At 38.1% G+C, this 23,325-nt stretch overlaps 1 protein-coding gene across 1 annotated transcript in view; it reads left to right on the top strand.

Moving 5' to 3' along the window:
* The window catches only part of mcoln1b (mucolipin TRP cation channel 1b), a 58,419-nt gene extending 35,766 nt beyond the window's left edge, over positions 1-22,653 (top strand). Inside the window, exons 9-14 of the mRNA XM_061973507.2 lie at positions 6,206-6,355; positions 9,058-9,159; positions 9,271-9,393; positions 17,226-17,432; positions 17,509-17,663; positions 19,885-22,653. Coding sequence (XP_061829491.1) covers positions 6,206-6,355; positions 9,058-9,159; positions 9,271-9,393; positions 17,226-17,432; positions 17,509-17,643 — 717 coding nt within the window. The 3' untranslated portion in view covers positions 17,644-17,663; positions 19,885-22,653. The remainder of the gene's footprint in view (positions 1-6,205; positions 6,356-9,057; positions 9,160-9,270; positions 9,394-17,225; positions 17,433-17,508; positions 17,664-19,884) is intronic.
* The last annotated feature ends 672 nt before the right edge of the window (positions 22,654-23,325 follow it).

The following is a 23,325-nucleotide window of genomic DNA, read 5'->3' as shown; positions in this document are numbered from 1 at the left end:
GACCAACAAGTATGTGCTCCAATCACTCTATGTTGATTATGTGAACTTTTGATTGCGACTGTAGATTGCAGTCCTCGGGGAATCATTGTGTGTTGACAGTAATAGTTGTACAATCATTTATCATTCATTTTAGTTTATTATAGGACTATTACAATCTATCTGTGGGAGGGCTGAGTACCGTTCACATTTAAAACCGATACGATACCTGGTAATCGATACTGGTACTCAACCGTACTCATTCTCAGTATTTTTGTGTGTGTTGATAAATATTGTTTTTTATGGTATTTTTTAACATAACATTTAAAAACAAGCTGATTATGATAACTGTGATGTCCAATTATTAGGTCTGGGGTGCACATTACGTCGATGGCGAGCTACCGGTCGATGGTGGAGGGTGTGTCAGTCGATCGCCAGCCAGGAATTAAAAAAATAAACCTAAAAATTTGCGATCATCAATCTTCACCAAGACGTCACTTTCATTACTTGGTTGACATTCACGGCACCAGAGGGTCTTGTGAGGTGACGCTCGCAGCTGCCAGATCATTATTAAGAAAAAATGACCGACAGGAAGGCGAGAAACACTTTTTATTTCAACCGTACTTCCTATCAAAAGCCTAAAGACTGACCGCACAGTCCCTGTCTTCACAATAAAAGTGCTGCTCCATCCTGCCTGCGCTAACAAAATAAGATTCTCTGAAAGCTAGCCCTAACAATCTAGCAAGTCACGGAGTGTGCGTCAATGTATTTCTTGTAACGTGTATAAAAAGGAGTATGGAAGCTGGACAAATAAGATGGCAAAAAGCAACCACTCTTATGTGGTATTGGACAGAAAGGAGGACTTTTTTTCCCCTCCATTTGAAAATGTGGACGTTATCATCACTACTGTCTGATTCCAATCAATGCAAGTCATCAGAATCAGGTAATACACCAACTTATATTCTTGTCTTCATGAAAGAAAGTAATCTATATGTGTTAAACATGCTTATATCATCATTGAACACTTTTAACTTGTTAAAAAAAACGGCTAAATAAATATATATAAATTATATATATATATATATATATATATATATATATATATATATATATATATATATATATATATATATATATATATATATATATATATATATTAGGGGTGTGGGAAAATATCAATTCGAATTCGAATCGCGATTCTCACGTTGTGCGATTCAGAATTGATTCTCATATTAAAAAAATAGATTTTATTTTATTTTTTTATTTTTTTATTTTTATTTTTATTAATCAATCCAACTAAACAATACACAGCAATACCATAACAATGCAATCCAATTCCAAAACCAAACTCGACCCAGCAACACTCAGAACTGCAATAATCAGAATCAGAATCAGAATCAGAATCAGCTTTATTGTCATTACGCAAGGTAACGAGATTGAGGCCATTCCATACAGTGCGATGTGTGCATGCTAGAAAAACAATGTGCAAATATATAAAAATATAAAAAATGTAGAAGTGCAATGAATATGGTGTGAAATGAATATATACATGAAAAACAAAAAACAACAACAACAAAAACAGAGCAATTGAGAGGAGACACAAACACGACACAGAACAAACCAAAAGTAGTGAAACAAAAATGAATATTATCAACAACAGTATCAAGTTCAATATTATCAGTATCAATATTAGTTACAATTTCAACATAGCAGTGATTAAAAATCCCTCATTGACATTATCATTAGACATTTATAAAAAAAATAAACAATAGTGTCACAGTGGCTTACACTTGCATCGCATCTCATAAGCTTGACAACACACTGTGTCCAATATTTTCACAAAGATAAAATAAGTCATATTTTTGGTTCATTTAATAGTTAAAACTAATTTACATTATTGCAATCAGTTGATATAACATTGTCCTTTACAATTATAAAAGTTTTTTACAAAAATCCACTACTCTGCTTGCATGTCAGCAGACTGGGGTAGAACCTGCTGAAATCCTATGTAATGAATGAATAGAGAATCGTTTTTGAATCGGGGAAAAAATTGTTTTTGAATCGAGAATCGTGTTGAATTGAAAAAAAAAAATCGATTTTGAATCGAATCGTGACCCCAAGAATCGATATTGAATCGAATCGTGGGACACCCAAAGATTCACAGCCCTAATATATATATATATATATATATATATATATATATATATATATATATATATATATATATATATATATATATATATATATATATATATATATATACATATATATATACATATATATATATATATATATATGAAGTAGATCACCTTGGTCATTTAAAAAGTAGCTTGCCTACAGAAAAAGAGTGGGAACCCCTGGTTTAGACCATTTGAGTCACATTTGCAATGCAGTTGCACTTCCTAGACATTAGATGGCAGTACTGTATAGCCGTGTTGGTAATAACGGTGTTAGAGTATAACAGCGTTATTTTTTTCATCCATCCATCCATTTCCTACCGCTTGTCCCTTTTAGTGTCGCGGGGGGTGCTGGATCAGAATCAGAATCAGAAATACTTTATTAATCGAGAGGGGGAATTAACATTTTCAACACAATCCCATTCAAGATCAGACAAACATTACGGGGAGACAGAACAGGATCGCTGACGGGTCTGCCAACTTCCGGCGCCCCTTGCAAAAAAGGTGAGATACAGGTAGGGGGGGGAGGGTGAGAAAAAAAAATAGGTCTAAGCCTGGGCCCCTGGAGAGGGGGTCCAGACTGAGGCCAAGGGAAAAAACAACATAGCCATAGCACACATCCCTCGTACATGTGTGTAAGAGGCTATGAATAAAAAGTAAAAAAAAGTAAAAGCCTATCTCAGCTGTTATTTTTTTCAGTAAGGAGTAATCTAAATAATGAAATTGTCGTTGTGCCTAATGTGAAGTTACTACAGTTTGGTTGAATGAAGCGCAGTGTCTGGTTTGAATGAATAGGAATAAATATATACAATAATATATATTTTTTAAATATAAATAATTATTAGTAGTGCATTTCACATAGACCTTTTGGATCTTTATACCTCAGACATTATACGTTTTACAGATGATTTTAGTAAAGATGGTGTCTGGATGAATACGCTACTCTAATTTTGGTGTCTTGCCAATGGTGTTTTTGACAAAAATTATTATTATTTTTTTAATAATATGAATAAAACTAGAGATGTCCAATAATATCGGCCTGCCGATATTATCGGCCGATAAATGCTTTAAAATATAATATCGGAAATTATCGTTGTTTTTTTTTTATTATCGGTATCGTTTTTTTGTTTGTTTGTTTGTTTGTTTTTAATTAAATCAACATAAAAAGCACAAGATACACTTACAATTAGTGCACCAACCCAAAAAAAACTCCCTCCCCCATTCACACTCATTCACACTCATTCACACTCATTCACACAAAAGTGTTGTTTCTTTCTGTTATTAATATTCTGGTTCCTACATTATATATCAATATATATCAATACAGTCTGTAAGGGATACAGTCCGTAAGCACACATGATTGTGCGTGCTGCTGGTCCACTAATAGTACTAACCTTTAACAGTTAATTTTACTCATTTTCATTAATTACTAGTTTCTATGTAACTGTTTTTATATTGTTTTACTTTCTTTTTTATTCAAGAATGTTTTTTAAATTTATTTATCTTATTTTATTTGATTAATTTAAAAAAAAAAAGGACTTTATCTTCACCATACCTGGTTGTCCAAATTAGGCATAATAATGTGTTAGTTCCCCGACTGTATATATCGGTTGATATCGGTATCGGTTGATATCGGTATCTGTAATTAAAGAGTTGGACAATATCGGGATATCGGCAAAAAGCCATTATCGGACATCCCTAAATAAAACTGTATATTATATATTCATAAAGCTATTGAAAATATTTCAGAAAAATCAGCAAAAAAATGTTTCTCCAAAATAAGACTTGTAGTGTCTTCAACGAGACGCCAACTGACAATAATGAAATGTTCTTTTTGTTTTATGAGCTTTTATTGTCTGAATATGCAAGCATGCCATTTATGTTACGACCAATAGATGGCGATAACGTTCTTCCTAAATACAGTACTATAGCTTTAGCAACATTTTATTCAACAAAACATGCTTGTAGTCATGTATTTTTTTGTATATACAAACCCTGTTTCCATAGGAGTTGGGAAATTGTGTTAGATGTAAATATAAACGGAATACAATGATTTGCAAATCCTTTTCAACCCATATTCAATTGAATGCACTACAAAGACAACATATTTGATGTTCAAACTCATAAACTTTTTTTTTTTTTTGCAAATAATAATTAACTTAGAATTTCATGGCTGCAACACGTGCCAAAGTAGTTGGGAAAGGGCTTGTTCACCACTGTGTTACATGGCCTTTCCTTTTAACAACACTCAGTAAACGTTTGGGAACTGAGGAGACACATTTTTTAAGTTTCTCAGGTGGAATTCTTTCCCATTCTTGCTTGATGTACAGCTTACGTTGTTCAACAGTCTCCGTTGTGGTATTTTAGGCTTCATAATGCACCACACATTTTCAATGGGAGACAGGTCTGGACTACAGGCAGGCCAGTCTAGTACCCGCACTTTTTTACTATGAAGCCACGTTGATGTAACACGTGGCTTGGCATTGTCTTGCTGAAATAAGCAGGGGCATCCATGGTAAGGTTGCTTGGATGGCAGCATATGTTGCTCCAAAACCTGTATGTACCTTTCAGCATTAATGGCGCTTTCACAGATGTGTAAGTTACCCATGTCTTGGGCACTAATACACCCCCATACCATCACAGATGCTGGCTTTTCAACTTTGCGCCTATAACAATCCGGATGGTTCTTTTCCTCTTTGGTCCGGAGGACACGACGTCCACAGTTTTTATAAACAATTTGTCAGACCACAGAACACTTTTCCACTTTGTATCAGTCCATCTTAGATGAGCTCAGGCCCAGCGAAGCCGACGGCGTTTCTGGGTGTTGTTGATAAACGGTTTTTGCCTTGCATAGGAGACTTTTAACTTGCACTTACAGATGTAGCGACCAACTGTAGTTACTGACAGTTGGTTTCTGAAGTGTTCCTGAGCCCATGTGGTGATATCCTTTACACACTGATGTCGCTTGTTGATGCAGTACAGCCTGAGGGATCGAAGGTCACGGGCTTAGCTGCTTACGTGCAGTGATTTCTCCAGATTCTCTGAACTCTTTGATGACATTACGGATCGTAGATGGTGAAATCCCTAAATTCCTTGCAATAGCTGGTTGAGAAAGGTTTTTCTTAAACTGTTCAACAATTTGCTCACGCATTTGTTGACAAAGTGGTGACCCTCGCCCCATCCTTGTTTGTGAATGACTGAGCATTTCATGGAATCTACTTTTATACCCAATCATGGCACCCACCTGTTCCCAATTTGCCTGTTCACCTGTGGGATGTTCAAAATAAGTGTTTGATGAGCATTCCTCAACTTTATCAGTATTTATTGCCACCTTTCCCATCGTCTTTGTCACGTGTTGCTGGCATCAAATTCTAAAGTTAATGATTATTTGCAAAAAAAAAAAAGTTTATCAGTTTGAACATCAAATATGTTGTCTTTGTAGCATATTAAACTGAATATGGGTTGAAAATGATTTGCAAATCATTGTATTCCGTTTATATTTACATCTTGCACAATTTCCCAACTTATATGGAAACGGGGTTTGTACATGGTATCATAACAGTCCATGTCTGTGTAGATACACCCATTTGTTTACATTCAAGCGCGCTAGTTTGCTGTTAGCGGTGAGCTATTATATCCTCCTTCGGTGTGTAGTGAAGCATGTTTAGCTATCCCTCATCCTGCAGTGATAATGATACTTGTAAGAAACTTACTTTATTTGTCGCCATGGGGGGCGAGGATTAGTGATTTAGAAGAATCTAAACACTGCCGACTGCCGAGAGCTAAGCACCTCTTGCCGAGCGGCGCTTCAGTGTTTATAGCTTCAACTTTGTTTTTAAAAACAAAATGCGTCCATTCTCCGACGTGCTTTTTCGCGTTCGAAAAAATTAAAAAAAAAATTCAGAAGCAGTTTAGTACCTTTTTTAATGAATTAGTACCGCTGTACTTTATTAGTACCGGTATACCTTACAACCCCCGCGGGGCCATATGAATCCTTTCCCCACTGCACCTCCATGTTTGTTTCTCACATAGTGAACTTTGTTTGTATGTAGGAATACGGACAGTTTTTCCAGAGCAGACTGGGCCGTGGCGTGAGCTGGGGTGACAGAATGGAGTTCATCAACGGCTGGTACATTCTGCTCATCGTAAGCGACATGTTCACCATCGTCGGCAGCTTCATCAAGATTGGGATCGAGTCCAAGGTAATGTGACGGTTATTTTTTATGTTTTTTCTTATTTAGAGATATCCTGAGCCAGTGGCGGTCCGTGCGTTTCCCACCTAGGCTTTCAGTGCTAGTGCTACTTGTTCCCACTCAATAAATACCTCTCAAATTACCATCATTTATGTCACCCCATGACCGCGGTTGGAGAAATACTACACAGAAACACATTTACGCACTTCTGGGCATTGAAGCCTCTCAACAGTGTACAAAACAAGCTATTTTTCTGCGCATTTAGGAATCAATAAACCTGCATCAGCAATTAAAACATATCTTATGTGGCAGTGGTGGTTCGTCAGGGCAAGCAAGGTCTTCCCTCATCCTCATGATCATAATTTAAGACAAAAGTCATTTTTAATTTACTTCCCCTAAATAACTAAAAGTATTCATATTCTCTTCATGTCATGTTATGCTCCTTCCAGCGCTGAAGCAAATTTTAGTTGACAGAAATGTTGAAATGTAATATTTATTCTACACATTTTTACAACATTAGAAACCATTAGTAAATCAGAGGCTACTCAGAGGGTGAGATAACTCCTGGAAATTACAGGCTTTTAATGGCCAAAGGTATAGATGTGTGTGTCCAAGTTAAAGGAAACGGCAGGCTGTCTTCTTTTAATGGATTTATTACAATCTTTGGCAAGCTAGGTAATGTTTGCTGTGATTTGGAACAACATGGCACACAAACAACTATCTAAAAATGCAGCCAATATTACATACAGATAATGTGTCATGAGTAGGGATGATGTTTGATGAGAAATTATCGAGTTCGAGCCCATGATCAAATCCTCTTATCGAACCGATTCCTTATTGATTCTCTTATCGAATCCAGATAGGTTGTTGTATATTTTTAAAAAACACAATATTTGGTTTAACAAAAGCTCACTTTTATTTTATAAGAAAGAAAAAAAATAAATAAATAAAAATAAATATTGACTGTAACCCCCCTAAAAAAATAAAATAAATAAATATTGACTGTTGTGACCCAAAGTATATTAAGTGGGATTTTTCAGAAAAACAAATATATACAGTAACACAAAAACAACCTGTCTCTGTGATCACTATAAGTGTATAAATAATAATATAGTGTTAAATAAAATCAGTCCCTTGGGCACAAAACTGAAAATAATACAGCTCTTCAAAAAGTGCACTTCTGCTGCTATTGGAACATACTAATACACACACAGGCAGACAGCTAACAAACAATCCAAGACGTCTAATAAAGTTCCAAAGCAGATTAATCCATTTAGGCTATTTATTGTTGTTGATCTTGCTTCGTCTTTTACTATCTTTACTTTTGTCTTGCAATGGACTGTTATTTTTATATTTTTTAAACTGAAATACACACAATGACAAATGTATAAGCTATGTGATTTAATTAACATACTGAAATTTAATACACAATATGTAAATATTAGCTTCACACAAATATACAGTACCATCATCAAACAAATACTTCTGAGGGTTGAAACTATTTCGATGGTGGAAATACACGACTGGCAGCCATTTTAAGTCCTCAAAACATTCATTGAAACAGTGCACAAAAATCGTTTTTCAATAAACATCTTAGTATCAAATTTAACCACTTTCCGCCTTAATATAGAGTTAGATAAACAAGTTAAACAGTTTACTTACAGACTTATCTTTTCCAAGTCTTGTAAGAGCTAACACAACTTGTCTACTTCTCAATTGTCTCATGGACTGAACTGACCTCGCCAACCCGGAAGTGCCCAAACTACTGACGCGTAGTATTTTCATATCGCCACAAGGTGTCAGTAAGAGTCTACAATCAAATGGGCATAACATTGCCGTCCCACAGGGCATTTCCTGTGGGAAGGGATTCGTTCCCAGGGATTCAAATAAAGAACCAACTCATTTTGTTTACTATAGTGGCCTCGATAACGAGAACCGGTTCTCAAAAAGGGATTCGAGTCCATGGAATCGGTTCTTTTCTTATCGAACAAACGGGACAACCGGGTTCGAACATCATCCCTAGTCATGAGACATGCACAACTAAATTATATACAAAGAGGATAAAAGTAAAGGAAATTAAATGAGCTCAAATATACCTAAAAATTAGGTATAATGATGCAATATGTACATACAGCTAGCCTAAATAGCATGTTAGCATCAATTAGCTTGCACTGACCAAATATGCCTGATTCGCACTCCAACAAGTCAATAACATCAACAAATTGCACCTTTGTGCATTCACGAACAGTATAAAACATTCGGTGGACAAAATGAGACAAGGAAGGAGTGGAAGATTTTACATGTAAACAACTGTTGCGTCACAGTCCACACTATGGTGAGTTCAAGAACCACCGAAATTAGTAGGACAAAACGATGTTCGCCAAATACTCTCATCAGTGAAGCATACACACAAACATATTAAACAGTGGGCTTTCTAATAATTGGGGAGGTTTGTGTCATGTTTGTCCTCAAACAAAAACATACTAAAACAAAACAATTATTTCCACCCCCCCATTTTTTTCCATTTTCAATTATTTTTTAAAAATTCTCCAGGTACCCACTAGGGCGGCTCTTTAGTGCCGGGTTGCTGACCCCCGAACTAGCAAATTTAACAAAAGAAGCGGTATAAAAGTGTACTACTATTATTACTTATAGTACAAGATGCCACTTTAAGATAGTCTTGTTTGTTAAATATTTCTGTTTTGATACAGAATTTATCATCCTACGACGTGTGTTCCATCCTGCTGGGAACGTCCACTTTGTTGGTATGGCTGGGAGTCATCCGTTATCTCAGCTTCTTTCAGAAATACAACGTAAGACATGCACGCAAAAAACAATAAAAGCCTTTACTCTTCTCTTGTCTGCTTTTAATTTGAAGGAAGTGTATCATTTCGTCCTTTCCTTGCTCTCTATTTCTGACCTAGATCTTGATCGTGACACTCCGGGCTGCTTTTCCCAATGTCATCCGTTTCTGTTGCTGCGCGGCCGCCATATATTTGGGATACTGCTTCTGTGGATGGATTGTACTGGGCCCGTATCATACCAAGGTAGTGCACACCATTTTGGACATGTTAGAGTAGCTTCATTTTCAAAACAAACTATAATTATTCATCCTGTTGGATTCATGGCACTCGCACTTCAAGCTTATTTAAAATTTGTACATGGGTAACTTACACATCTGTGAAGGCACCATTAATGCTGAAAGGTACATACAGCTTTTGGAGCAACATATGTTGCCATCCAAGCAACGTTATCATGGACGCCCCTGCTTATTTCAGCAAGACAATGCCAAGCCACGTGTTACAACAGCGTGGCTTCATAGTATAAGAGTGCGGGTACTAGACTGGCCTACCTGTAGTCCAGACCTGTCTCACATTGAAAATGTGTGGCGCAATATGAAGACTAAAATACCACAACGGAGACCCCGGACTGTTGAACAACTTAAGCTGTACATCAAGCAAGAATGGGAAATAATTCCACCTGAAAAGCTTCCAAAACTGTTCTCCTCATTTCCCAAACGTTTACTGAGTGTTGTTAAAAGGAAAGGCCATGTAACACAGTGGTAAAAATGCCCCTGTGACAACTTTTTTGCAATGTGTTGCTGCCATTAAATTCTAAGTTAATGATTATTGGCAATATTAAATATCTTGTTTTTGCAGTCTATTCAATTGAATATAAGTTAAAAATGATGTGCAAATCATTGTATTAAATTTTTATTTAAGAATTTCACAAAGTGCCAACTTCACTGGGTTTGGGTTTTGTACAATGGGGATCCAATACATTTTTAAAGACCGGGATAGGACCCGTTTAATGTTTCTATCAATAATCTAAATTTTCATGACTTTCTGGGGTTACTCAGGGTTCCAGTTCAGGCCCATGTTTTATTTCTAATTCATGTCAACTATTAAAAAATATATAATTGTAAGAATGTACATGTTTGCAGATGATATCTGTCTTTTAATATCACAGTCTAATCTTGGTTGCTTCACAAAATAATAAAATTAAGAACTTTCCAATATTTCTGATTGGTTTAAAGTTAATTAATTGTCACTTGATATTAGAAAAAAAAATATTATTTTTGGTAGGAAAAACTATAACAGGCCTGCTACCTTAAACCACATTTTAGGAGGTACTGTTGATGAAAAATTAACAACATACTAAACTTGTCTGTAGCAAGATGATGAAATGTATCTGTATTTTGAGCCAAGTTCATGATTTTATTGTTCTTGTTCAGGGTTTCTGTGAGTCATTAAAAGTCATTAAATTAAGTTTATGAAAATAAAGGTCTTAAATGGCATTAAAAAGCATTACATTTGAGGTCCAACAAAACAACTTCCATCCATCCAACTTCTTCCGCTTATCTGAGGTCAGGTCGCGGGGGCAGCAGCCTAAGCAGGGAAGCCCAGACTTCCCTCTCCCCAGCCACTTTGTCCAGCTCCCCCCGGAGGATCCAGAGGCGTTCCCAGGCAAGCTTGAAAACATAGTCTCCCCAACGTGTCCTGGGTCTTCCTTGTGGCCTCTTGCCGGCCTGACATGCCCTAAACACCTCCCCAGAGGCATCCAGGGGCCATCCTGATTAGATGCCGTAACCACCTCATCTGGCTTCTGTCAATGTGGGCGAGCAGTGGCTTTACCCTGAGCTCCTCCCGAATGACAGATCTTCTCACCCTATCTCTAAGGGAGAGCCCCACCACCCGGTGGCGGAAACTCATTTCGGCCGCTTGTAGCTGTAATCTTGTCCTTTCGGTCATAACCCAAAGTTCATAACCATAAGTGAGGATAGGAATGTAGATCGTCCGGTAAATTGAGAGGTCTGCCTTCCAACTCAGCTTCTTTTTCACCACGACGGGCCGATACAGGGTCCGCATCACTGCAAATGCCGCACTGATCCACCTGTCGATCTCACGATCAACTCTTCCCTCACTTACCACTAGGCCTACTCAGTGGCCTAGTGGTTAGAGTGTCCGCCCTGAGATCGGTAGGTTGTGAGTTGCCGAGTCATACCAAAGACTAAAAAAATCGGACCATTACCTCCCTGCTTGGCACTCAGCATCAAGGTTTGGAATTGGGGGTTAAATCACCAAGAATGATTCCTGGGCACAGCCACCGCTCTTGCCCACTGCTCCCCTCACCTCCCAGGGGGTGAACAAGGGGATGGATCAAATGCAGAGGACAAATTTCACCACATCTAGTGTGTGTGTGACAATCATTGGTACTTTAACTTGTGAACAAGACTCCGAGGTACTTGAACTCCTCCCCTTGGACCAAGATCCCCTCCCCAACCCGAAGATGGTTCGAGAACCATGGACTCGGACTTGGAGGTGCAGATTCTCATCCCAGTGAGAGTGAAGGTTAAAGATCCTTGCCAGATGAAGCCAGCAGGACCACATCGTCTGCAAAAAGCAGAGACCTAATTCTGCAGCCAGCAATGCGGATCCCCTCAACGCCTTGACTGCGCCGAGAGATTCGGTTTATAAATGTTATGAACAGAATCGGTGACAAAGGGCAGCCCTGGCTGAGTCCAAACCTCACTGGAAAGGGGATGGACTAATGCGGACCAAGCTCTGACGCCGATCATACAGGTACCGGATCCCCTGATTGTGGCGATTCGGTACCCCATAATTTCTGAGCACTCCCCACAGGACTTCCTGAGGGACACAGTTGAATGCCTTCTCCAAGTCCACAAAACACATGTAGACTGGTTGGGCAAACTCCCATGCACCCTTAAGGATCCTGCTGAGAGTATAGAGCTGGTCCACAGTTCCATGACCAGGATGAAAACCACACTGCTCCTCTTGAATCCGAGGTTCGACTATCCAGCATAGCCTCATCTCCAGTACGCCTAAATAGACTTTTCTGGGATGTCTGAGTAGTGTGATCCCATGATAATAGAAGCACACCCTCCGGTTCCCCTTCTTAGAGAGAAGAACCACTACCCCGGTCTGCCAATCTAGAGGCACCGCCCCCGGTGTCCACGCAATGCTGCAGTATATCTTCAACCAAGAAAGCCTAACAGCATCCAGAGCCCTTTGGAATTGCGAGCAGATCTCATCCATCCCTGGGGCCCTGCCACCGAGGAGCTTTTTAACTACCTCGACAACCTCAGCCCCAGAAATGGGAGAACCCACCACAGATACCCCAGGCACTGCTTCCTCATAAGAAGATGTGTAGGTGGAAATGAAGAGGTCTTCGAAATAATCCTCCACCGATCCACATCACCCCTAATCGAGGTCAGCAGCACACCATCCCCACCATACACAATGACAGTGCACTGCTTCCCCCTCCTGAGGCGGCGGTTGGTGGTTCAGAATCGCTTTGAAGCCGTCCGGAAGTCGTTTTCCATGGCTTCCCCGAACTCCTCCCATTTCAGAGTTTTTGCCTCTGCAACCATGAAAGCCGCAAGCCGCAAGCCGCTTAGCCTCACGGTACCTGTCCGCTGGCGCCGGAGTCCCACGGACCAAACGGACCCGATAGGACTCCTTCTTCAGCTTGACGGCATCCCTCCCCGCCAGCGGGTTCTGGGATTACTGCCACGACAGGCACCAACCACCTTGCGGCCACTGCTCAGATTGGCTGCTTCAACAATAGAGACACGGAACATGGTCCACTCGGACTCAACGTCCAGCGCCTCTCTTGTGACATGTTTGAAGTTCTTCCAGTGGTGGGAATTTTAAACTCTCTCTGACAGAAGACTCTGCTAGACGTTCCCATTAGACCCTCACAATGTGTTTGGGGCTAACCGGCATCTTCCCCCACCATCGGAGCATACTCATACAGGTGGTGATCGGTTTAAAGCTCCGCCCCTCTCTTCACCCGAGTGTTCAAAACATGAGACCACAAATCCGATGACACAACCACAAAGTCGATCATCGAATTGCGGCCTCGGGTGTTGTCCTGGTACCAGGTGCACATATGGACACCCTTATGTTTGAACATTGTGTTTGTTATGGATAATCTGTGGCGAGCACAAAAGTCCAATAACAAAACACCACGAGGGTTCAGATCCGTGTGGCTGTTTCTCCCAATCACACCTCTCCAGGCATCACTGTTTTTGCCAATGTGAGCGTCTAAGTCCCCCAGCAGAACAAGGGAATCACCTGGGGGAGCACTCTCCAGTACTCTCTCAAGGGAATCCAAAAAGAGTGGGTACTTTGAGCTGCTGTTTGGGGAACAAACAACAGTCTGAACCCGTCCCCCCACTCGAAGGTGAAGGGAAGCTACCCCGTTTACTGGGTTGAACTCCAACGTACAAGCTCTGAGCCGCGGGGCAACAAGTATTGCCACCCTAGCCCGTCGCCGCTCACTGCTTGCAACGCGATAGTGAAAGAGAGTCCGGCACCTTTCGAGAGGACTGGTTCCAGAGCCCTTGCTGTGCATCGAAGTGAGTCTGACTGAAACCAGCCGGAACTACTCCACTTCGCGCACCAGCTTAGGCCTCTACCCCCCCAGCGAGGTGACGTTCAACGTCCCGAAGAGCTAGCTTCTGTAGCCAGCTCACATTGTACCCGATTTCTATGCACCCTCCTATGAGTGTTGAGTCTATTGGAGGTGGGACCTTCACTAAGTATTGTGCCCCATGGGGACAGGCCCGGCGCTTGCCATTGAGCACCACCTCCAGGCCTGGCTCCAGACAAACGGTGTCCTTGTTTGTTTATTTTCATAGAAGTCTTTGAGCTGCTCTTAGCCTGGTCCCTCACCTAGGAACCTGTTTGTCCTGGGGGACCCTACCAGGGGCCATGTGAGCTCCCAGACACCATAGCTCCAAGGATCATTGGGACACTCAAAACTCCTCCACAATGATAAAGTGGCAACTCAGAGAGGATTATTCAAGATTATCATTGTCAAATGCTTACTGTCTTTACAGACAATTGCAAGCTTTTGACAATTGGCATTAAAACGCTGCAGTGAGAAACAGATATTTTTTGCCGGCATGGCCCTATGGTTGAGAAACACTGTACTTAGAAATGTACACTTAAATACAATGCTTGTAATAGGGTTGTCTCAATACCAATATTTTGGTACCGGTACCAAAATGTATTTGGATACTTTTCGATGCTTTTTGATACTTTTCTAAATAGTGGGGTCCACACAAAAAAGGCATTATTGGCTTTATTTTATCAAAAATTCTTAGGGTACATTAAACATATGTTTCTTATTGCAAGTTTGTCCTTAAATGAAATAGTGAACATACTAGACAACTTGTCTTTTACAAACAAACAAAGGGTCCTAATTAGTCTGCTGACGTATGCAGTAACATATTGTGTCATTTATCATTCTATTATTTTTGCAATATAATAAAGGACAAACTGTAAACATGGATTATTAATCTACTTGTTCATTTACTGTTAAAATCTGCTTATTTTCCGTTTCAACATGTTCTATCTACACTTCTGTTTAAATGTAATGATCACTTTGTTGATACTTTACATTAGTTTTGGATGATACCAAAAATGTGGGTATCAATCCGATACCAACAAGTTACAAGATCATACATTGGTCATAATTTACATTCTCATGTGTCCAGGGACATATTTCCTGAATTTATGAATATATTATGAATTTTAAAAAATAAAGAAAAAAGATTTTGTGACGATAAAATATATAGATGTAATCAAAGTAGTATCGATTAGATACGCTCTTGTACTTGGTATCATTACAGTGGATGTCAGGTGTAGATCCAGCCATGGCATTTGTTTACATTGTAACGCCGGTGAGCTATTGTATCCTCCTATGGTGTTAAGTGAAGCATGTTGAGCTATTCCTCGTCCTCCATTGATAATAGTACTTGGGATAAACTTACTTTATTTGTTGCCATGGAGGCGAGGATTAGTGATTTAGAAGTAGCTAAAACAATGCCAACTGCAGATGGATGTTAGCTGCTAGCTAGCCATGTCTTAAAGCACCTCTTCCTGAGGGTGTTTCAGTGTTGTAACTTCACCTTTATCTTTAGTTTTTAGACCAAAATGCGTCCGTTATCCCTTTTCTGTCTACACCTTGTGTCTGCTTGTTAGTACTCCGTGTGTGTGCGCTGCCGAACATGCTCATCTGCTTGTAAAACCAGCAATGTCACGACGTGACGACGCCGCCCTGTCATGCCTGTAAAAAAATAATATGGGGAAGCGGTACTTTTCAAACAGAGTATAGTACCGTTTTTGATTCATTAGTACCGCGATACTATACTAGTACCGGTTTACTGTACAGCCCTACATTGTAAATTAGTAGTTTTTATTGTGTGTACAAACCCCGTTTCCATATGAGTTGGGAAATTGTGTTAGATGTAAATATAAATGGAAAACAATGATTTGCAAATCATTTTCAACCCATATTCAGTTGAATATGCTACAAAGACAACATATTTGATGTTCAAACTGATAAACATTTTTGTTTTTGCAAATAAATTAACTTTAGAATTTGATGCCAGCAACATGTGACAAAGAAGTTGGGAAAAGTGGCAATAAATACTGATAAAGTTGAGGAATGCTCATCAAACACTTATTTGGAACATCCCACAGGTGAACAGGCAAATTGGGAACAGGTGGGTGCCATGATTGGGTATAAAAGTAGATTCCATGAAATGCTCAGTCATTCACAAACAAGGATGGGTCGAGGGTCACCACTTTGTCAACAAATGCGTGAGCAAATTGTTGAACAGTTTAAGAAAAACCTTTCTCAACCAGCTATTGCAAGGAATTTAGGGATTTCACCATCTACGGTCCGTAATATCATCAAAGGGTTCAGAGAATCTGGAAAAATCACTGCACGTAAGCAACTAAGCCCGTGACTTTCGATCCCTCAGGCTGTACAGCATCAACAAGCGACATCAGTGTGTAAAGGATATCACCACATGGGATCAGGAACACTTCAGAAACCCACTGTCAGTAACTACAGTTGGTTGCTACATCTGTAAGTGCAAGTTAAAACTCTCCTATGCAAGGCGGAAACCGTTTATCAACAACACCCAAAAACGCCGTCGGCTTCGCTGGGCCTGAGCTCATCTAAGATGGACTGATACAAAGTGGAAAAGTGTTCTGTGGTCTGACGAGTCCACATTTCAAATTGTTTTTGGAAACTGTGGACGTCGTGTCCTCCGGACCTAAGAGGAAAAGAACCATCCGGATTGTTATAGGCGCAAAGTTGAAAAGCCAGCATCTGTGATGGTATGGGGGGTGTATTAGTGCCCAAGACATGGGTAACTTACACATCTGTGAAGGCGCCATTAATGCTGAAAGGTACATACAGGTTTTGGAGCAACATATCAACATATGTTGCCATCCAAGCAACGTTACCATGGACGCCCCTGCTTATTTCAGCAAGACAATGCCAAGCCACGTGTTACATCAACGTGGCTTCATACTTAAAGAGTGTGCGTACTAGACTGGCCTGCCTGTAGTCCAGACCTGTCTCCCATTGAAAATGTGTGGCGCATTATGAAGCCTAAAATACCACAACAGAGACCCCCAGACTGTTGAACAACTTAAGCTGTACATCAAGCAAGAATGGGAAAGAATTCCACCTGAGAAGCTTAAAAAATGTGTCTCCTCAGTTCCCAAACGTTTACTGAGTGTTGTTAAAAGGAAAGGCCATGTAACACAGTGGTGAACATGCCCTTTCCCAACTACTTTGGCACGTGTTGCAGCCATGAAATTCTAAGTTAATTATTATTTGCAAAAAAAAAATAAAGTTTATGAGTTTTAACATCAAATATGTTGTCTTTGTAGCATAATCAACTGAATATGGGTTGAAAAGGATTTGCAAATCATTGTATTCCGTTTATATTTACATCTAACACAATTTCCCAACTCATATGGAAACGGGGTTTGTACAAAAATAAATTCAAAATAAGCAATGTCTGTGCTTTTATGGTTTACTTCCATTCCAGTTTCGCTCCCTGCCCATGGTGTCAGAGTGCCTCTTTTCGCTGATTAACGGCGATGACATGTTTGTGACGTTCGCCGAGATGGAGCGGACCGGCACACTGGTTTGGATCTTCAGCCAGGTCTACCTTTACACCTTCATCTCCCTCTTCATCTACATGGTGCTGTCCCTCTTCATCGCGCTCATCACCGGAGCCTACGACACCATCATGGTACCCTTGCTTCCCGGCATTGGACACATAACCAAAATGGAGGGGTGACAGGTGTTTTCTTTGTGGTCTTCATCAGGCGCAAACACAGGAGCAGGTACGCGTCAGCGACCTCCATGCGTTTATCGCGGCGTGCACGGACACGCCCAGCTCTGGGAGGTTCCGCAGTCCTGAGGGGTCGTCATGCTCCTTCCTCTGCTGCTGTGAGTGGTGAGGAGGAGGACGTCAGATTGGGTATGTGCTAGGATTCAAGAAGATACATCATTGTTTCCAACATAAGCCGAAGCACCGTTTTCCAAGGGCTGGGAATTTATGGGCACCACACGATTTGATTCTTAATTGAAAACGGTTTTCGATTCCAAGTCAATACTTTTTTTTAATAACATTTAGTCTATGATTAACTACATTCCTCCATAAAATAGATAAACAGCTGTGATAAATTGTCATATTACTTCAAAGAAAACTGGTTTTGTTTAGTAAAATTCTGCCCAAACATTTAATAAAGTCAAATACAAATAAGGCAACATACCCAACACTTCTTTTTTATAAAGTAAATGTGTACAGCAGATATAAATCATCTACATCTATAATATGATTTGTCTGAGTGGCTGGACAGGACAGATTTAAAAAGTATATATATATATATATATATATATATATATATATATATATATATTTTTTTTTTTTTTTTTTTTTTTTTTTTTTTCTATAAATCGATTTCTGATTTTTTTACAAATACATACACATACTCACATACACACAATTATTCATACTTTTATACATACATTCATACACACATACGGGCACACATAGGTACTTACCCACAGACAAACAGACATACCTGTATGTATATATACATATATATATATATGTATATATACATATATATGTATATATATATATATATATATATATATATATATATATATACATACACATACATATATATATATACATACATACATATATATATATATATATATATGTATATATATATATATGTATATACATATATATATATGTATATGTATATATATATATGTATATATATATATATATATATGTATATACATATATATATATGTATATGTATATATATATATATGTATATGTATATGTATATGTGTGTATATATATATATATATATATATATATATATATATATATGTATGTATATGTATGTATATATATATATCTATGTATATATATGTATATATATATATATATATGTATGTATATATATATATCTATGTATATATATATATGTATATATATATATATATATATATATATGTATATATACATATATATATATGTATATATATATATATATATATATATATATATACACATAGATATATATATATATATATACATATATATATATGTATATACTGTAAATATATATATGTATATATATAAATACCGTATTTTTCCGAGTATAAGTCGCACCTGCCGAAAATGCATGATAAAGAAGGAAAAAATATATATATAAGTCGCACTGGAGCCCGGCCAAACTATGAAAAAAACTGCGACTTATAGTCCGAAAAATACGGTATGTATATATGTATATATACATACAAGTATATACTGTATATATACAGTATGTATGTGTATATATATAAATATATATGTATGTGTATATATATGTATATATATATATGTATGTGTATATATATATGTATGTGTATATATATATATATATATATATATATATATATATATATATATATAGATATATATGTATATACAGTATATGTATATATGTATGTTTATACTGTATATGTATATATGTATGTATATATGTTTATATATATATATGTATATATACATATACAGTATGTATATATACATATACATATATATATGTGTGTATATACATATATATATATATATATATATATATATATATATATATATATATATATACATATACATACATATATACATACATATGTATATATAGAGTATATACACACGCACAGTATACAGTAAATATACACACTTGCATCTTCACTATATCACAGATATCATGATCAGCTCATTTTTAGAAGTTGCAATAAAAATGATTTTATTTTATCAAGAAAAATAATATTTATTAATACAGACAAAAGTGCCGAAAATTGGTACCGTTAAGTACTGGTATCGATTCCCAGGTGCCGTATCGGTTTAAATGTGAACAGTACTCAATGCTATTCAAGGCTACTATATTGGATACAAAACAAGTGTCAACGTCATATGGGTTGTTATTATTTCATGTTTACAGGTATTGTTAAAATAAAACTGTATTAACATGTATTTTAGGCAATAACTATGAAAATATTGGATGAATTCATATTAGTTTAAAGTTGCCACAGTAAGGCCTGCAGCTTATTCGCAGCGATTAAAAAGGGATGACTGCAGATGTGTCCATTCATATTTTGCACCTGACTCCAATGCACTCCCTCTTTTGCAGAGTCCCAGCAGGGAGGATGAAGATGAGGATGAGGATGATGCAGAGAACCAACTGACCTTGAACCGCTCTGTCCTCTCTCTGTTCTCTCTCTAACTGAACTGTGCATTCCTACTCATGCTGTTACACTCGTGTATTTTGCACCAGATCAATGGCCAGCTTTGGCTTTTATTCTGAAGGGATAATGACTTGCTGTGAAATGTAAAGCCAGTAACCACACAACGTACTTGAACTCACCATCATGTAAAGACTTTTTATTTTTTTTATTTTTTTTTTAGCATTTTTATTGTCAATGTCAGAATTTTTAAATGTTCCTTGCAAAGTAGAATAGACATCAAAATAACTATTGCGATACGGTGTACACTAGGGGTGTCATGATACAACCTTTTTATTTATTTATTTTTTTTTACTTCCGATACGATTTTGAAGCATTGATTATTGGCCGATACCGATATTGATCCCAGACGATATTATAGGGCTGGGCGATATGGCTGAAAACTGTATCACGATATAAATGTTTTTCTCGGACAAAAAGGAAAAGCGGTAGAAAAAGGATGGATGGATTGTTAATTATTATGTTATTTTTATGAGCTATCGAAAGGAGCATTTTTATTACCTTCCTCTGATTTTAGGCAGAAGGTGCGTGGAAAACACTCAAACAATATCCTAATAACTTCTGACCCAGGGGTCCCCAAACTTTTTGACTTGGGGGCCGCATTGAGTTAAAAAACATTTGGGGCCGGGCTATATATATATATATATATATATATATATATATATATAACTCTTTGTTTATTTCAACTATTTGACATTGAGGCTGTTTTATCCGATGACTCAATTCATCAAAGAAACTAATCAGTAGATTACTCAATGACTAAAACAATAGCAGGTACGAAAAACACTAACCTATTTATTATTAACCGTCTAGAGTGGACTTATTCTGTCTTTAAGTTGATTTTTTGATGACACCACAATAACTCATTAAGTTATGATCATGGCTCAGTAAATCGAGTGATGCGGACACGTTTGTTACTGGAAACTTTCAAATACATTTCTACCCTGGAGGCTTTGTGTGTGTAAGTACAAAACCAGTGAAGTTGGCACGTTGTGTAATTAGTAAACAATTTGAAATGTGGACTCGTCAGACCACAGAATACATTTCCACTTCGCATCAGTCCATCTTGGATGAGCTCGGGCCCAGCGAAGCCGGCAGCGTTTCTGGGTGTTGTTGATAAATGGCTTTCGCTTTGCATAGTGGAGTTTGAACTTGCACTTACAGATGTAGCGACCAACTGTATAGTGACTGACAGTGGTTTTTTGAAGAGTTCCTGAGCCCATGTGGTGATATCCTTTACACACTGATGTCACTTTTTGATGCAGTACCGCCTGAGGGATCCAAGGTCACGGGCATTCAATGGTACGTGCAGTGATTTCTCCAGATTCTCTGAACCTTTTGATGGTATTACAGACCGTAGATGGTGAAATCCCTAAATTCCTTGCAATAGCTGGTTGAGAAATGTTGTTCTTAAACTGTTGGACAATTTGCTCACGCAATTGTTCACAAAGTGGTGACCCTGGCCCCATCCTTGTTTGTGAATGACTGAGCATTTCATGGAAGCTGCTTTTACACCCAATCACGGCACCCACCTGTTCCCAATTAGCCTGTTCACCTGTGGGATGTTCCAAATAAGTGTTTGACGAGCATTCCTCAACTGTCTCAGTCTTTTTTGCCACTTGTGCCAGCTTCTATGAAACATGTTGCAGGCATCAAATTCCAAATGAGCTAATATTTGCAAAAAAATAACGTTTTCCAGTTCGAACGTTAAATATCTTGTCTTTGCAGTCTATTCAATTGAATATAAGTTGAAAAGGATTTGCAAATCATTGTATTCTGTTTTTATTTACCATTTACACAACATGCCAACTTCACTGTTTTTGGGGTTTGTAATATGCAACGATGATTATTAGATACTTCTTTAGATTACCTAAAGACTGCAATATCGTTTAGTTAAGGGCACATATTACGTATGTTTAGCTTGTTTGTTATTGTGTGCTGAGCTGTTGTGTAGCTGCGAGCTCCCAGTTGTCCATAGCCTACCACAGATAACTTGACTAAAATATACTAATTTTTTTTTGTTAATATGGTGAGTCAGTATGGGATGATGACACCCCGAGTGTACACTTGTTCCACATTTACAATCCAGGCTGTCGCTCCGTCCTCCCTTCAACTCTCCCTTTGTTCTTGCTGGGAAGTTTTTTGTTTTTTTTTCTTCATCTTTAAGGACGTTTTTGGCCAAAGTCGACCATTTTTCTATAATTATGTAGAGTAGGTCGACAAACGTTTGAAGTGGCCCTTTGAGGAAGGGTAATTGCTCATTTATTTGATCCCATCCAAAGACGTGTGTTCTTAAAGCATTTAAAGGGAACAATGGGTCGGAAGGTGACTTGATGAAATGCTAATGTCATTCCAGAATGCTGAGTGAAGGGCAAAGTTCCATGGATGAACTCCTCTTGAAAGGTAAAAGGGAATTTCAGTGATTTGCTGATGTATATTTATGTTTGCACTTGCACCTCTCTTGATTGACACGCCTCACATTACAAGTAGATAGCACATATGCTTGTGAAGTAAGTAATACTTGAATGGACTGCATGTTTACACACGTTTGGACTTCTGCTACTGTCCTCCCAGAGACGCTGCCTCATACACAGCAGCTAAATAAACTCGTATGGCACTGGTGGAAAAGAAAAAATCCATCAAGGCCAGTCTTATTTATTCAAACCCTTGTGTGTGAATGATCTTTTTAGTGATTATGCTAATTGTTTGGACCCAGTTCGAATGTTTTATATATGTGTATATATATATATATAATGTGTATATATATATATATATATATATATATATATATATATATATATGTGTGTGTGTATATATGTGTATATATATATATATACAGTGGGGCAAAAAAGTATTTAGTCAGCCACCAATTGTGCAAGTTCTCCCACTTAAAATGATGACAGAGGTCTGTCATTTTCATCATAGGTACACTTCAACTGTGAGAGACAGAATGTGAAAAAAAAATCCAGGAATTCACATTGTAGGATTTTTAAAGAATTTATTTGTAAATTATGGTGGAAAATAAGTATTTGGTCAATAACAAAAATTCTACTCAATACTTTGTAATATAACCTTTGTTGGCAATAACAGAGGTCAAACGATTACTATAGGTCTTTACCAGGTTTGCACACACAGTAGCTGGTATTTTGGCCCATTCCTCCATGCAGATCTTCTCGAGAGCAGTGATGTTTTGGGGCTGTCGCCGGGCAACACGGACTTTCAACTCCCTCCACAGATTTTCTATGGGGTTGAGGTCTGAAGACTGGCTAGGCCACTCCAGGACTTTCAAAGGCTTCTTACGGAGCCACTCCTTCGTTGCCCGGGCAGTG

Source organism: Nerophis lumbriciformis, linkage group LG22 (assembly GCF_033978685.3).
Source record: "Nerophis lumbriciformis linkage group LG22, RoL_Nlum_v2.1, whole genome shotgun sequence".
NCBI lineage: Eukaryota > Metazoa > Chordata > Actinopteri > Syngnathiformes > Syngnathidae > Nerophis > Nerophis lumbriciformis.
The sequence above is the reverse complement of the archived record's forward strand: the minus strand, read 5'-3'. Positions and strand labels throughout refer to the sequence as shown.